This window comes from Tursiops truncatus, chromosome 11 (assembly GCF_011762595.2).
Source record: "Tursiops truncatus isolate mTurTru1 chromosome 11, mTurTru1.mat.Y, whole genome shotgun sequence".
NCBI classification, from domain to species: Eukaryota; Metazoa; Chordata; class Mammalia; order Artiodactyla; family Delphinidae; genus Tursiops; species Tursiops truncatus.
Window position 1 is genome coordinate 69,517,224 of NC_047044.1, and position 15,924 is coordinate 69,533,147.

General features: G+C 39.6%; 1 protein-coding gene across 2 annotated transcripts in view; it reads left to right on the top strand.

Annotated features, from left to right (window-relative positions):
• Positions 1-838: 838 nt before the first annotated feature.
• GXYLT1 (glucoside xylosyltransferase 1) overlaps positions 839-15,924 on the top strand; it is a 52,415-nt gene continuing 37,329 nt past the window's right edge. The window contains exons 1-2 of one of the 2 annotated variants that reach the window (XM_019934615.3): positions 839-1,178; positions 14,739-14,831. In XM_019934615.3, the coding sequence (XP_019790174.1) occupies positions 958-1,178; positions 14,739-14,831 (314 nt within the window). In that variant the 5' untranslated portion in view covers positions 839-957. The remainder of the gene's footprint in view (positions 1,179-14,738; positions 14,832-15,924) is intronic. The other variant, XM_019934616.3, reaches the window with a different exon arrangement.

Sequence of the window (15,924 nt, forward strand, 5' to 3'; positions counted from 1 at the left end):
TACTCACACAGTGCTTGGCACATGCTTTGTAAATGTTCAATAAATGAATGGAGTGAAAATATGGCTGAGAAAGAGGGAAAAGAAATGGAAAGCTAAAGGCAAAGCTCTTTAGGGAGAATATTAATTGTTTTGGACATGCGAATGGTGAGCTGTGAGGAGGATCAAAAAGGCGTAAAAGGTTGAACCTCATCAGCCTTATAGGAACTTACAACCTCGATGGGAGGCGAGATATGCATCCTAAAGGGCATTAGGAGGTAATTAGACATCTGGGTGAAAATGGCTCGAACCGACTGTATTATAGAATCTTAGAGGCTGGGGAAGTCCCTGCTGAGAAGGATGTAAGTGAGAAATGGCTCGATCAAGTGCCGTCTAAGTGCAAGGGTTTTTTCGTGCGTTAAGCAATTTTATCTTTACAAGCACCCTATGATGAGGATGTCATCTCCATTTTAGAGACGAAGAAACACGCTCAGAGAATTTAGGGCTTTCAGCGTCCCAAATTACCACGTGGAAGAACCATCATTTAAATTTGGGTCGGTTGCCTCAAATACCCCAATCATTTCGTCCGCAGTTGGGAGCCACAGGGCTCGAGAGTCGCCCTCCCGGGGTCGCCGGTGGCCCAAGACCCTGCGCTAGCCGCGTCCGGCGTCCCGCGGGCCCCAGCCCACCCGGCGCGCCCTGCCCCCCTCGCGCTCAGTGCGCCGGCGCGTCCGGCCGCCCACCTTCTGGGAAGAGGCCCGCGGCGGAGGCGGGGCCGGGGCTCCGGGGCGGGGTGTCCGCGCGCTCTCGAAGGTGGTGGGCGGAGAGCGAAGGGAGGCAGGGAGGAAGGGGGGCGGGCGCGAGGCCGTGGCGAAGGAGGAACTTGTTGCGCCGGCGGCTGCGTGGTGTCGCTCCCTCCGCGCCAGTTCGCCCGGGCGGGCGCGGCGGCGACGGCAGCGGCGGCGGCGCGGGGACGGCGTGATGCGGCGCTACCTGCGCGTCGTGGTGCTGTGCCTGGCCTGTGGCTTCTGCTCGCTCCTCTACGCCTTCAGCCAGCTCGCCGTGTCCTTGGAGGAAGGAGCGGGCGGCGGTAGCGGGAAGCCGCAGGCCGCAGCGGCTTCCTGGCTCGCGGGCGGCGGACGCGGCGCCGGGAGAGGGGCGGGCAGCGCGGGCCCCGCGGCGCATCCCGGCCGGTCTGACAGGTACGGGCCGTTCCCTGTCGGGGGCCGGGGCGGGGGGCGCGGGGGCGCTGGGCTACGCCCGGCCCGGGCTGCCTGCGGGTCAGCCCCGCGCCTCCCGCCACCAGGCCCGCGTCTCCCGCTTCTTTGCCGCAGACTCTGATCCCCTTTGCTCGTTTCCCTCCTCCTCACCCTGGGGGTGAGCCCAGCGCTGCTCCAGCCCGAGAGCACCCCACGCTTTTTGTGTTTGTCTTCAGACCCATTCTTTAGGCACTATTCACAGCAGTTAGAAATTAATTTTCAACTCTTAGTTGACAGTTGCATTTTCTTTTTCCTGTTTTCTTAGAATTCGTTGAAAATACGAGGGTCCTTGCAAAGCCTTCTTGCTGTCAGGCTAGTGGGAATTCCCTCTTGTTTCCATGGCGTTCAAGTTGAGATATTTAAACATCGGGCTGGCGCCCTAGTTCAGTTTTTTCCCCCCTCCTGAATGGGACATTTAAATTTCCTGTTAACGCTTAAAATTTTCATTATTTGCCGGTTAGTTAAATTTGGATAGACCATTTCTGCGGACTGTGAATTTTTCTTTAGGAAACGATCGGGCTGTCGTGAAACTTACAGCAAGTTAAGAAAAATAAGCGATACTTAACATGCCCACGTCTTTTGTGCGTTGGAATAGAGGTGTTTCTCTTTAAAAATCGGAATTTAAAAAGCATAATGACTTAAGTAGATTTACACAGATCACTGTCAGAGTTGGAATCAACATGAGATTTAAATGGAAAAAGCAACGCATTACGAATGCTTAACAAAATCTGAGCGTTTCCACTTCCTTGAAAACGAGGCTCCTCTGTTTGTGGGCACCTCTCTTACTCCGTGTGCTCCCTTAGTAAGAGGCAAAGGCTGCTTTGATATGAAAAACTTCCTACGGGCTGATAGGAGGGAGCGCAGATCAGCTGTAGGCTGTTAATGTTCTTCTGAGAGTTGATGGCCATTCCCAAAATGAAAGGGGACGTTTGGGCAGAGGAGCAGCATGGAAAAGCTGGATTGTCCTGTTTTCACCCTGTGATTTGATTACAGTCAGGACTCTGTTCATAAAAGCAGAACTACTTTCCAGAGCCAGGTTTGTCAACGCTATTATCTGTTCTGGGAGAGGCCGTGACTGAAGACCTGGATGAGCTCATGAAAAGCTAATGGTGGTCTGTTATGTTCCAGTGAAGCATTTATTTAAAGTTATGGGGAAGAAGCTATTTTTGCATTGGGTAGAATTGTCAGGAAGCAACATTTTTATCAAAACATTGAATGAAAGTGGACTATGATATTAGCATTTCAATCTGTTAGAGTAACATTCATTTTTAGTACCTTGTCTGAGATACTTAATATTTTGTGACAAATTTTTATAAATTGTATCTGCTTGGCTAGCTAATTTTAACAAAATTACATTATTTGAAATTCAGAAAGTAAGTGCTTCAGTTTTAATGAATGTTTTATAGAGCCATTACTGAAATCTGAATCTTGATGTGTCAGTCGAGTCAGCTAAAAAGCTGTATATTACAGGTCCTCTGGGCAACATAATTACTCATGTTAAATGAGGCACACATTTGAGTTAAAACTGAAGGTGTATGGGCTTCCCTGGTGGCGCAGTGGTTGAGAGTCCGCCTGCCGATGCAGGGGACGCGGGTTCGTGCCCCCGTCCGGGAAGATCCCACGTGCCGCGTAGCGGCTGGACCCGTGAGCCATGGCCGCTGAGCCTGCGCGTCCGGAGCCTGTGCTCCGCAACGGGATAGGCCGCAACAGTGAGAGGCCCGCGTACCGCAAAAAAAAAAAAAACACCTGAAGGTGTATCATTCTTTGTAAAGAAGTGTGGGCAGAGGAGCACCCTGGAAAAGCTGGATTGTTTGTAGCCTATGATTTGATTAAGGTCAGAAGATTCCTAAGACATCAGGACTCTTCATTTTAAATATTATCATTTATAACATCTTTTTAGATTTCTCATAGAGTTTAGTCAACTTTTTTGGCTACCATGGGATATGGAGTAGGTATTCTTAAGCTCTTTTCCTATGTATAGTTTGGTGGAGGTGCAGAGGGCATCAGTACCAGCATTGCAAACTATGTATCCTTTGATTGCTCTGCAAGTGCTCTTTCTATAAAGCTGCTGTGATAAGAACCTAGTCTAGATAGCGTTACATCAGTGGAAAATGGGGCTATGAGGCAAGCAACATCTTCCTTTTTTTGGTAGGACTTATCATTGCATTCCTACTTTTTTTAAAGCTATCTTACCTCAAAGAGTAAAACTATTATTTCTCTCTCTCATTTGAAACATGGGATTATGGTTATACCCAATAGGTTCCAGTGGTCAAACCTTATAGAAAATATTCATTGCACAGAATTCCACGACAACAAAATACTTGGAAATGTCCTTGCACGTTCTCAAAGTAAAAACTAGAAAATGATGGAAGCAATTTTTCAGTGAAATTTATTATTAGTGAGTTCATTTTGTTTGAATCCATTATTTTGGTATTTAGAAAATGGGTAGATCTTAGTGTCAGACAAACCTGTGGTCTCATTCTGGCCCTGTTTCCTGTGAAACCTTGACCACCTCTCTGCTTCACTTTTCTTACCTGTAAAATGTAGTTTGTATTTACCTTAATTAATTTATAGTAATCAGAATTCTTAGTTGTCAGTCACCAAAGTCCATTAAAAATGACTTCAGCAAAACAGATATTTATAGGCTTATATGGGTTGCTGGAAGGAACAGGATTGAAGGAAGAATTCCCCGGGCAGTTCCAGGGACCTCAAGGACTGGGGACTCTTTCTCTTCTGCTGTAGACAGGCTTTGTTCCTGGGGTCTTTCAACTTCTTGTAGTGTTTCATCACTAATCTCAAGTAGAAAATTTTAGAAAAAGGCTCTCATTGGACTTGCATTACATGCCCATCCTTGGATCAGCCAATGTTGCCTGGGATGGGGGCCTCTGGTTCTCTGGGCTGTGTTCCTTGCACATCCATACTGCAGACAGAATCCCATGACTGGCGCTGGAGGGGAGTGCTGCGCCAGTGGAGAGGAATGCTCAGGAGGTGGTGGCTCTTCCACATAGAGGGACTCTGAAGGTGCTCAGTGTGGACAGACTGTATTTAAGGTTTTCAATCTAAAGCACTTACCTTAAAGCACTGACCAGATGTCAGTACTTCAGAAGGAGTTAAACCATGCTCTGGCTTTTTAGATACTCTGGGTGATTAAATTCTCACAGTTCACTGATGACAGCGATTATCAAGATTTCATCCCATTGAGGCTGTACAGCATATCGGTAGTAGGGAATCAAGAAACTACTAGGCATTTCAGTGATACCATTTCTGGACCCGTCATACCCTTACTGTGAATGACTGTTAACTGGGAGGTAGTCACCTTACTTTCCTTTTCAGATCTGGTCAGGCCATCAAGTTATGGTTTCTGCTGGGTCCCAGGAACACTAACTAGTAGGATATACTGAAAATGTAGAGTGGGAAGAGTCAGGGCTTTGGAAACAGACTTCAGCTTTGCCACTTACTGGCTGTGTTAACCTTGAACACATTTCCTCATCAGTTACAAAGAGGTAAGAGTATCTGTGATAATTGGGTTGTTTGTGGGAATTGAAAAAAATAGCTTGTGTAGATTACTTGGTATGGTGCCTGGCACAATAAAATTATAGCTAATTCATTGATGGTTTTGATCATTTAAATTTTAAATGATTTTTTTTTTTTTTCCAGTTTCTGACCTCTGGGAAAAATGTCCTCAGGCCCCAGTCCAGACCTGTTAAACCAGAGTCCCTGGGAGTGGGGCTTGGGAATCTATATTTTAGATATGTGCTCCAGGGTGTTGTTATAAAGCCAAAGATTGAGAACCATTGATTTAACTGAGAATGATTTGACCACTATTTTTGCGCTATTGTTTTTTGGGGGAGAAATTTTTTGCCTCTTCCCTGCAGTTATTTTTGAAGAAGAGAGGAGTTAGGCAGTGAACAGTGAAGAAGGCTGAATTATTTACTAAACCCACCTTAATCTCTGCTTTGTTGATGCAGAGACATCTTAGATAAAAACCAGTATTTTGCACCTTGTATTTCAGTTCACTGAAGATCATACTTCACATAGCTGTAAAGTGCTTAGCACAAACCTGACTAGTAAATTAATTAATTAACGTTGTTCTGTGCTTTTGAACGGGAAAGTGGTTAGGTTAATGAGAAAATAATGTGTACTTTTGACATAGAAATCCTATTTTAAAACATTAAGATTATTATCTGTGTGTCATACCTGTTGGAAATACTTCCCCCCAACATGTTAACTTAAATTTTTTTCAGAGTGTATGCCACGTGAAGTTTAAAATTTTTACGTATTCAGATTGGCAGTTTTTTCCTTATCATTTTTATTTTTGTCATGCATAGAAAAACTTTCTACCAGTGGGTTTTTTCCCCCTTTTTTTTTTCATTTAAATCTTTAATTCATTTTTTTTTTTCCGAGAGAGTTTAGGTTGTACAGTGTGATGCTAACTTATTTTTGAAATGGTTAGATAATTGTTCATTGCCATTTGCGTATAAGCAGTTCTTTTCACACTTCTTGAATATTCATGACACTAGATATTTATGAAAAAGAAGACCTGACTTAGATGTCTGAAGACAATTTTTAGTTGAAAATGAGTTGTGCAGGAACTGATCTTTAAATAATGGTGGTTAGAACCATGGGAATGGTCTCCTTTAACATGGCTGTAAGCATCTTTATTTCTCTTGCAGTCACAGTGCAGGTATCCGTGCCTTTAAGGTGCATCTTTGGTGAGGCATCTCATTCAGACTTCCACATTCTTATGCTGGATATGCCTAGACTTATCACTGACTCTCCACAATGCAGATGGTTTTCACTAAAGCCTCATGGCTATCAGGGACATTTAGAAATGAAAAAAATCTTTTTCAGTTTGATTTAAAAGTATGAAAGACCTTCTGCTGTTGCATTTAAGTAAACTTTAAGTTTGAGGACTGTTATTGTGGAGAGTGTTACTGTTAAATGCTCTGTTTAATCCAGAGCATGATGTCTCAATTTTTTTAATTATTTATTTATTTATTTATTTTTTTGTGGTATGCAGGCCTCCCACCACTGTGGCCTCTCCCATTGCGGAGCACAGGCTCCGGACGCGCAGGCTAAGCGGCCATGGCTCACGGGCCCATCCGCTGCGCGGCATGTGGCATCCTCCCAGACCAGGGCACGAACCCGTGTCCCCTGCATTGGCAGGCGGACTCTCAGCCACTGTGCCACCAGGGAAGCCCTTTTTTTTTCTAAATTTTTAAATTTTATTTTATTTACTTTTTTATACAGTAGGTTCTTATTAGTCATCAGTTTTATACACATGCGTGTATACATGTGAATCCCACTTGCCCAGTTCATCACACCACCAGCCCCACCCCTTCGCAGCTTTCCCCCCTTGGTGTCCATACGTTTGTTCTCTACAACTGTGTCTCAACTTCTGCCCTGCAAACCGGTTCATCTGTACCATTTTTCTAGGTTCCACATACATGCGTTAATATATGATATTTGTTTTTCTCTTTCTGACTTACTTCACTCTATGTGACAGTCTCTAGATCAATCCACGTCTCAACAAATGACCCAATTTGTTCCTTTTTATGGCTGAGTAATATTCCATTGTATATATGTACCACATCTTCTTTATCCATTCATCTGTCGATGGGCATTTAGGTTGCTTCCATGACCTGGCTATTGTAAATGGTGCTGCAATGAACATTGTGGTACCTGTCTCTTTTTGAATTATGGTTTTCTTTGGATACATGCCCAGTAGTGGGATTTCTGGATCATATGGTAATTCTATTTTTAGTTTTTTAAGGAACCTCCATACTGTTCTCTGTAGTGGCTGTGTAAATTTACATTCCTACCAACAGAGCAAGAGGGTTCCCTTTTCCCCACACCAGCATTTATTGTTTGTAGATTTTTTTGGTGATGGCCATTCTGACCTGTGTGAGGTGATACCTCATTGTAGTTTTGATTTGCATTTCTCTAATGATTAGTGATGTTGAGCAGCTTTTCATGTGCTTCTTGGCCATCTGTATGTCTTCTTTGGAGAAATATCTATTTAGGTTTTCTGCCCATTTCTGGATTGGGTTGTTTGTTTCTTTAATGTTGAGCTGCATGAGCTGTTTATATATTTTGGAGATTAATCCTTTGTCCGTTGATCCGTTGGCAAATATTTTCTCCCATTCTGAGGGTTGTCTTTTCATCTTGTTTATGATTTCCTTTGCTGTGCAAAAGCTTTGAAGTTTCATTAGTTTCCATTTGTTTATTTTTGTTTTTATTTCCATTACTCTAGGAGGTGGATCAAAAAAGATCTTGCTGTGATTTATGTCAAAGAGTGTTCTTCCTATGTTTTCCTCTGAGAGTTTTATAGTGTCCGGTCTTATATTTAGGTCTTTAATCCATTTTGAGTTTATTTTTGTGTTTGGTGTTAGGGAGTGTTCTAATTTCATTCTTTTACATGTAGCTGTCCAGTTTTCCCAGCACCACTTATTGAAGAGACTGTCTTTTCTCCATTGTATATCCTTGCCTCCTTTGTCATAGATTAGTTGAGCATAGGTGTGTGGGTTTATCTCTGGGCTTTCTGTCTTGTTCCATTGATCTATGTTTCTGTTTTTGTGCCAGTACCATATTGTCTTGATTACTGTAGCTTTGTAGTATAGTCTGAAGTCAGGGAGTCTGATCCCTCCAGCTCCGTTTTTTCCCCTCAAGACTGCTTTGGCTATTTGGAATCTTTTGTGTCTCCATACAAATTTTAAGATTATTTGCTCTAGTTCTGTAAAAAATGCCATTGGTAATTTGATAGGGATTGCACTGAATCTGTAGATTGCTTTGGGTAGTTTGGTCATTTTCACAATATTGATTCTTCCAATCCAAGAACATGATATATCTCTCCATCTGTTTGTATCATCTTTAATTTCTTTCATCAGTGTTTTATAGTTTTTTGCATACAGGTTTTTTGTCTCCCTAGGTAGGTTTATTCCTAGGTATTTTATTCTTTTTGTTGCAGTGGTAAATGGGAATGTTTCCTTAATTTCTCTTCCAGATTTTTCATCGTTAGTGTATAGGAATGCAAGAGATTTCTGTGCATTAATTTTGTATTCTGCAACTTTACCAAATTCATTGATTAGCTCTAGTAGTTTTCTGTTGACACTTTTAGGATTCTCTATGTATAATATCATGTCATCTGCCAAGAGTGACAGTTTTACTTCTTCTTTTCCAATTTGTATTCCTTTTATTTCTTTTTCTTCTCTGATTGCCGTGGCTAGGACTTGCAAAACTATGTTGAATAATAGTGGTGAGAGTGCACATCCTTGTCTCCTTCCTGATCTTAGAGGAAATCCTCTCAGTTTTTCACCATTGAGAATGATGTTTGCTGTGGGTTTGTTGTATATGGCCTTTATTATGTTGAGGTAGATTCCCTTTCTGCCTGCTTTCTGGAGAGTTTTTATCATAAATGGGTGTTGAATTTTGTCAAAAGCTTTTTCTGCATCTATTGAGATGATCATATGGTTTTTATTCTTCAGTTTGCTAATATGGTGTATCACATTGATTGATTTGCGTGTATTGAAGAATCCTTGCATCCCTGGGATAAATCCCACTTGATCATGGTGTATGATCCTTTTAATGTGTTGTTGGATTCTGTTTGCTAGTATGTTGTTGAGGATTTTTACATCTATATTCATCAGTGATATTGGTCTGTAATTTTCTTTTTTTGTAGTATCTTTGTCTGGTTTTGGTATCAGGGTGATGGTGGCTTCATAGAATGAGTTTGGGAGTGTTCCTTCCCCTGCAATTTTTTGGAAGAGTTTGAGAAGGATGGGTGTTAGCTCTTCTCTAAACATTTGATAGAATTCACCTGTGAAGCCATCTGGTCCTGGACTTTTGTTTGTTGGAAGATTTTTAATCACAGTTTCAATTTCATTACTTGTGATTGGTCTATTCATATTTTCTATTTCTTCCTGGTTCAGTCTTGGAAGGTTATACCTTTCTAAGAATTTGTCCATTTCTTCCAGGTTGTCCATTTTATTGGCATAGATTTGCTTGTAGTAGTCTCTTAGGATGCTTTGTATTTCTGTGGTGTCTGTTGTAACTTCTCCTTTTTCATTTCTAATTTTATTGATTTGAGTCCTCTCCCTCTTAATGAGTCTGGCTAATGGTTTATCAGTTTTATCTTCTCAAAGAACCATTTTTAGTTTTATTGATCTTCGCTATTTTCTTTGTTTCTATTTCATTTATTTCTGCTCTGATCTTTATGATTTCTTTCCTTCTACTAACTTTGGGTTTTGTTTGTGCTTCTTTCTCTAGTTCCTTTAGGTGTAAATTTCGATTGTTTATGTGAGATTTTTCTTGTTTCTTGAGGTAGGCTTGTATAGCTATAAACTTCCCTCCTAGAACTGCTTTTGCTGCATCCCATAGGTTTTGGATCGTCGTGTTTTCATTGTCATTTGTCTCTAGTATTTTTTGATTTCCTCTTTGATTTCTTCAGTGATCTCTTGGTTATTTAGTAACGTATTGTTTAGCCTCCATGTGTTTGTGTTTTTTACATTTTTTTCCTTGTAATTCATTTCTAATCTCATAGCATTGTAGTCAGAAAAGATGCTTGATATGATTCCAATTTCCTTAAATTTACTGAGGCTTGATTTGTGACCCAAGATGTGATCTGTCCTGGAGAATGGTCTGTGCACACATGAGAAGAATGTGTAATCTGCTGTTTTTGGATGGAATGTCCTGTAAATATCAATTAAATATATCTGGTCTATTGTGTCATTTAAAGCTTCTCTTTCCTTATTTACTTGCATTTTGAATGATCTGTGCATTGGTATAAGTGAGGTGTTAAAGTCCCCCACTATTAATTGTGTTACTGTTGATTTCCTCTTATAGCTGTTAGCAGTTGCCTTATGTATTGAGGTGCTCCTGTGTTGGGTGCACTTATGTTTATAATTGTCATATCATTTTCTTGGATTGATCCCTTGATCATTATATAGTGTCCTTCCTTGTCTCTTGTAACATTCTTTATTGTAAAGTCTATTTTATCTGATATGAGAGTTGCTACTCCAGCTTTCTTTTGATTTCCCTTTGCATGGAATATCTTTTTCCATCCCCTCACTTTCGGTCTGTATGTGTCCCTAGGTCTGAAGTGGGTCTCTTGTAGACAGCAAATATATGGGTCTTGTTTTTGTATCCATTCAGCAAGCCTGTGTCTTTTGGTTGGAGCATTTAATCCATTCACATTTAATGTAATTATCGATATGTATGTTCCTTTGGCCATTTTCTTAATTGTTTTGGGTTTGTTTTTGTAGGTCCTTTTCTTCTCTTGAGTTTCCCACTTAGAGAAGTTCTTTAGCATTTGTTGTAGAGCTGGTTTGGTGGTACTGAATTCTGTTAGCTTTTGCTTGCTTGTAAAGCTTTTGATTTCTCCATCGAATCTGAATGAGATCCTTGCCAGGTAGAGTAATCGTGGTTGTAGGTTCTTCCCTTTCATCACTTTAAATATATCATGCCACTCCCTTCTGGCTTGTAGGGTTTCTGCTGAGAAATCGGCTGTTAACCTTATGGGAGTTCCCTTTTATGTTGTCATTTTTCCCTTGCTGCTTTCAGTAATTTTTCTTTGTCTGTAATTTTTGCCAGTTTGATTACTGTGTGTCTTGGCATGTTACTCCTTGGGTTTATCCTGTATGGGACTCACTGTGCTTCCTGGACTGGGTGGCTGTTTCCTTTCCCATGTTAGGGAAGTTTTTGACTATAATCTCTTCAAATATTTTCTTGGGTCCTTTCTCTCTCTCTCCTCTCCTTTTGGGACCCCTGTAATGCGAATGTTGTTGCGTTGTTGTCCCAGAGGTCTCTTAAGTTGTCTTTATTTCTTTTCATTCTTTTTTCTTTAGTCTGTTCCGCAGCAGTGAATTCCACCATTCTGTCTTCCAGGTCACTTATCCGTTCTTCTGCCTCAGTTATTCTGCTGTTGATTCCTTCTAGCGAAGTTTTCATTTCAGTTATTGTATTGTTCATCTCTGTTTGTTTGTTCTTTAATTCTTCTAGGTCTTTGTTAAACATTTCTTGCATCTTCTCAAACTTTGCCTCCATTCTTTTTCTGAGGTCCTGGATCATCTTCACTATCATTATTCTGAATTCTTTTTTTGGGAGGTTGCCTATCTCCACTTCATTTAGTTATTTTTCTGGGGTTTTATCTTGTTCCTTCATCTGGTACCTAGCCCTCTGCCTTTTCATCTTGTCTATCTTTCTGTGAATGTGGTTTTTGTTCCACAGGCTGCAGGATTGTAGTTCTTCTTGATTCTGATGTCTCAATTCTTAAAACATATTTCAAGTACTGAAATTTGGAGGAATTTAATTTGTGATTCATTTATTGTTTTAAACTTTTGAAATAAATAAAAGTTCACAGGAAGCTTCATAGATACCCCATTTATTCTTCACTCAGTTTTTCCCCAGTAGTAACATTTTACACGAGCTTAGTGTAATGCTACTGTATCTGGAATATATGTGTATCAACATAGTGGAATATTAGAACCCCAGAAATTGACATTGTACAACCCATAGACCATCTTCAGACATCACCAGTTTACCTGCACTCATGTGTATGTGCAGTTTTATGCTGTTGTATCACGTAAGTGAAATTCGTGTCATCACCCCCACAGTCAGGATACAGACTGTTGTATTACCACGGAGATCCCTGTGCTATCCCTTGATCAGTTTGCTTGTAGACAAGCCACCTAGAGCTAGAAATATTAAGCTGTATGAAACAGGGGGATGAGTCATGGTAAAGTTTTATTTCAGTTTGATCCACAGTGGAAAAACTTTGCATTTATGGACTTCACTGATTCTGGATGTCATTGTTTACTGAAGACATACCCATTTAGGTCAGCTACAGTTTTGCCCCATTAAAATTATTTAATAGAGTTACCTCTTTGAATTTTGTATGTCTAATGTTCCATTTTCAATAGTCTTAAGGAATAAAAGCAAAAGCACCTAATAATCAGAACTTGGATAAGTACCTTTACTTTTCCAATATTTTTAAACTTTTTTTTTTCTGGCCTGAAAATACCAGTACTGTCTGTCTCAGATTAGTTGCTTTTCCTCATTTATTGCTTGTAGTGATAGTTATTGGTACGTAATGAGTTCTCAGAATGAGTTTCTACTCTCTATCTTAATCTTTAAAACCAAGTTTTCAGAAGTGAAAGAATATAAATTTGGGAGATAAGAAACTGTGAATAAATTATGCCCCCTTTTGCTAGCAGCAGCTCAGTGTTTTATGTTTGTTTTTTTTTTTTTAATGGTAAGGAGGATGTATACTCACTAGTGCATATGTTTTATATTTCCATTAAAGAAAGACAGACAGAGAACATTCTTTCTGTAAACTGTGTTTTCTGACATTGAGTTATGGTCAAGAAAGTTACCTAAAACTTGACATTTTTTTCCCTGTAATTTCATCTGCATTAATCAGTTTACATTGATTACATGATCTAGCCATTCCTCTCGTAGGGGTGTGTGTGCGCACGTGTGTGTGTATGTGTGTGTGTGTGTGTGTGTGTGCGCGTGTGTGTGTGTGTGTGTATATATATATATATACTCAAGAGAATAGAAAACATACGTTCATGTTAAAATTTTACATGGATGTTCATAAAAGTATTATTTATAATAACCAAAAAGTATCAACAACCCAAATGTTCATTAACTCATGAATGGATAAAGAAAATGTGGTATATCCATCCATTCATAAAAGGGAATGTTATTTGGCCATAAAAAGGAATGAAATGTGCTGATAAATGCTACAGTGGGTGAACCTTGAAAATACACTAAGTGAAAAAAGTCTGACTCAAAAGGTCACATATTATATGATTCCATTTATCTATGGAGACAGAAAATAGATGCATGATTGCCTAGGGTTGGGAGCAATACAAGTTGAGGCAGAAAATGGTATTAATATACAATTTCAAGCAGTCATTTTTACAAAAAAATTTAATTAGTCATTTTCTTTGAGACTTCATTTTTAATTTTCATTTTCTACTGTTGGAAGATTTGACAGAAGGAGATGGAATAACCAACTTATTTCCTTCCTGGAACAAAGGGGCACTTTAGGTGTTGATTATAAATAAATTGTGGATTTGTTGAAAGAAAGCTTTGATGATGTCTGTATCTGAAAGATGGAGATACCTATTTGAACAGGTTTGTTGTGAGGCTTAAATGGATGTGAGAACTCTTGAATCTGAAAAAACTCTGTGTTAGTTGTTGCCACTTCCACTCAGCCTGTCTCTACAAATAAGTGCAAGACTTAAAAACTACATGACCACACCTGGAAGGGGACCAACAAATTTCCTGATCAGGTTGTACATTTTACTGGTCTGCACACATTTTCTGACTTATCAACTAAGATATGTTAACTTTTTATGCTGTGCTTGAAAACGGTGTCCATTTCAAGAAAAAACAAAATATAGTGTCACTTTTTTCCATTGATTTAAAAATTCTGACGTAGTTCTTCATGCAGTAGTATACAGAGTAACTTAGGCAGGATTTTAAAAGCAACCAGTGCCTGACCCTGTCCTCAGGGTTTCTGATTTAACAGGTCTGGTGTAGGGCTCTCTGGTGATTTCATTGTACATCCTGGATTGAGACCCCCTGTCTTAGCCTGTTGACATTTGTGAGAGGTGTGATCAGAGATGTTGCAAATATGAAATTTCATAGACCTTTCACTGTAAGAACAGTAACTTATAATTGAATTAATGGTGATGGGACATGAGGTGACCTGGTTTAGTGACTCACTCTGACTTCATACTTGCTTTAGTAAACCCAAGCCTCCACTGTACTGAATTTCCAGCTAGACTCTTGTTTTGAAAAGGAATAACAATGAAAAACATACTTTTTGTAATGTGAGCAGTTGTTGTTGTGTATTTGTGGGGTTTTTTAGCTCCAACCTGCAATCTAAGAAGAAAGTTCACATTTGATCCCCCATTTTAGCTTGTGAAATATAGTGAAACTGAGATGTGTAGGTAATGAAACTGAGCCGTGAATATCAACTTGGTCTCTTATTTCCAACTTAAAACACGATACTTGGTGTTTTAAGCTTGGATTGAGGATTAATTTAAAAGCATTTAAAGATTCTCTCTTTCCTTTCTACCAGCATTTGTGGCTTAAATTTTGCTTCAGAATAAGCAAATGTTTTGTTTGGCAGAATGGATTTTATTCTAGGGGGGATATGTGCAGTTAATGAAGGAAGGAAAATTTTAGAAGTATTCCAATATTTTCTATGTCATCTTAGGAGGAGAGCTTAATATATTAAGAGCGTTCATGACTAAAAAACGTTTCCAGTCTGTGGTATTTTTTGCCTAAAGGTTTTAAAGTTCTATTTAAAGTAGTGCTACCCTAAGTAAGGGAGAAATCAATTTCCAGAAATCCTCAAGTTACCATAGCAAGTTGGATTTGCAGTTTTGTTGCTGTAAAATAGAACAGTAAGTTTTTATGTTATTGAGTAAATTCCTTGTTAGTTTTAAGCCAAAATACTCACATAGGACTATTTCTGTCTTACTCTGTTAGGTGTAAAGATTTCTCTCTGTGTTACTGGAATCCCTATTGGATGCTGCCCTCTGATGTTTGTGGAATGAACTGCTTTTGGGAAGCGGCTTTTAGGTAGGCACTTAATATTTAATTGGTAGATCAGTGTAGGTAAGATTAGATAGTAGCTAATAAATTTTTGAGTGTAATAAAAATGTGGTCATATGGTCATAAAAATGTTTCTTTTCCTGTAATATTATTATACAAGTAAATAATTTGTTTTCTGATTGGGTTTTCTATTTTTTCCCACTTTGAAGTAGTTATGACTAATTTTTTAATACATACTGTGTATAAAATGATCTAAAAAATTTTAAAGGTGTTACTAAGATAAACCATTGTTCTTAGGACAATTTATGATCAAATTTTAGGTAACAGGTAATGAAGTGGTAACCGGATAATAAAGGTAGATTTCCACTGACATTTACAGACATATAGCATTTATCTAACTTAAAGCTGGTATACTGAAAAAACATTTTGTAGGCAGATGGAGACAACTGGGGAAGGATTATATTGGTTATGAGCAGAGGGGTTGAATATTGGGGAATGGAAGGATAAAGATAAGTGTGTAATGAAGGAGCAAATGATATGACATTGTTTATTGGCCCTTTTTTAAAGTTTTTGACTAGTGCAGCTTTGTTCACGTCTCTGGACAATGAAGGCATTGGATTGACTGACTCTCAGGTCCCTTCCTGCTCTAACCTTCAACGAAGGAAACAAGTATTGGTAGGAATGGGATATCAGACTCTCTGAGATAGTAGCAGGGGAGAGTGAGGCTGTAGCCTAAAGTGCCCTTCCCAAGAATAAAATTTCTTTATGATTCATTTGAATTTTAATTCTACTCATTCCATTTGCCAGGCACAGTGCTAGGTGCTAAGAATCAGACTGAGTCTGGTTAACATGGCCCCATCCTTCTGGAGCTTACATTCTGATGGGAGCTTCACACTAGTCAACCTGAGACTCTAGTAGAGGGTGACAGGTTATAGCCACAAAGATGGGAGAAGCAGGTGGGAGGCATCAGGGAAGGCGTTTTCAAGGGAGTGACTGCATGACGAACAGGAAATTAGCCAGGCTTAAGGACAAGAGGTGACATATTCCAGGTGGGAAGAACTGCATTCTTAATAAATATTAGTAGTGTGTATTTATAAATTCTAGTATTCCCAGTACATTA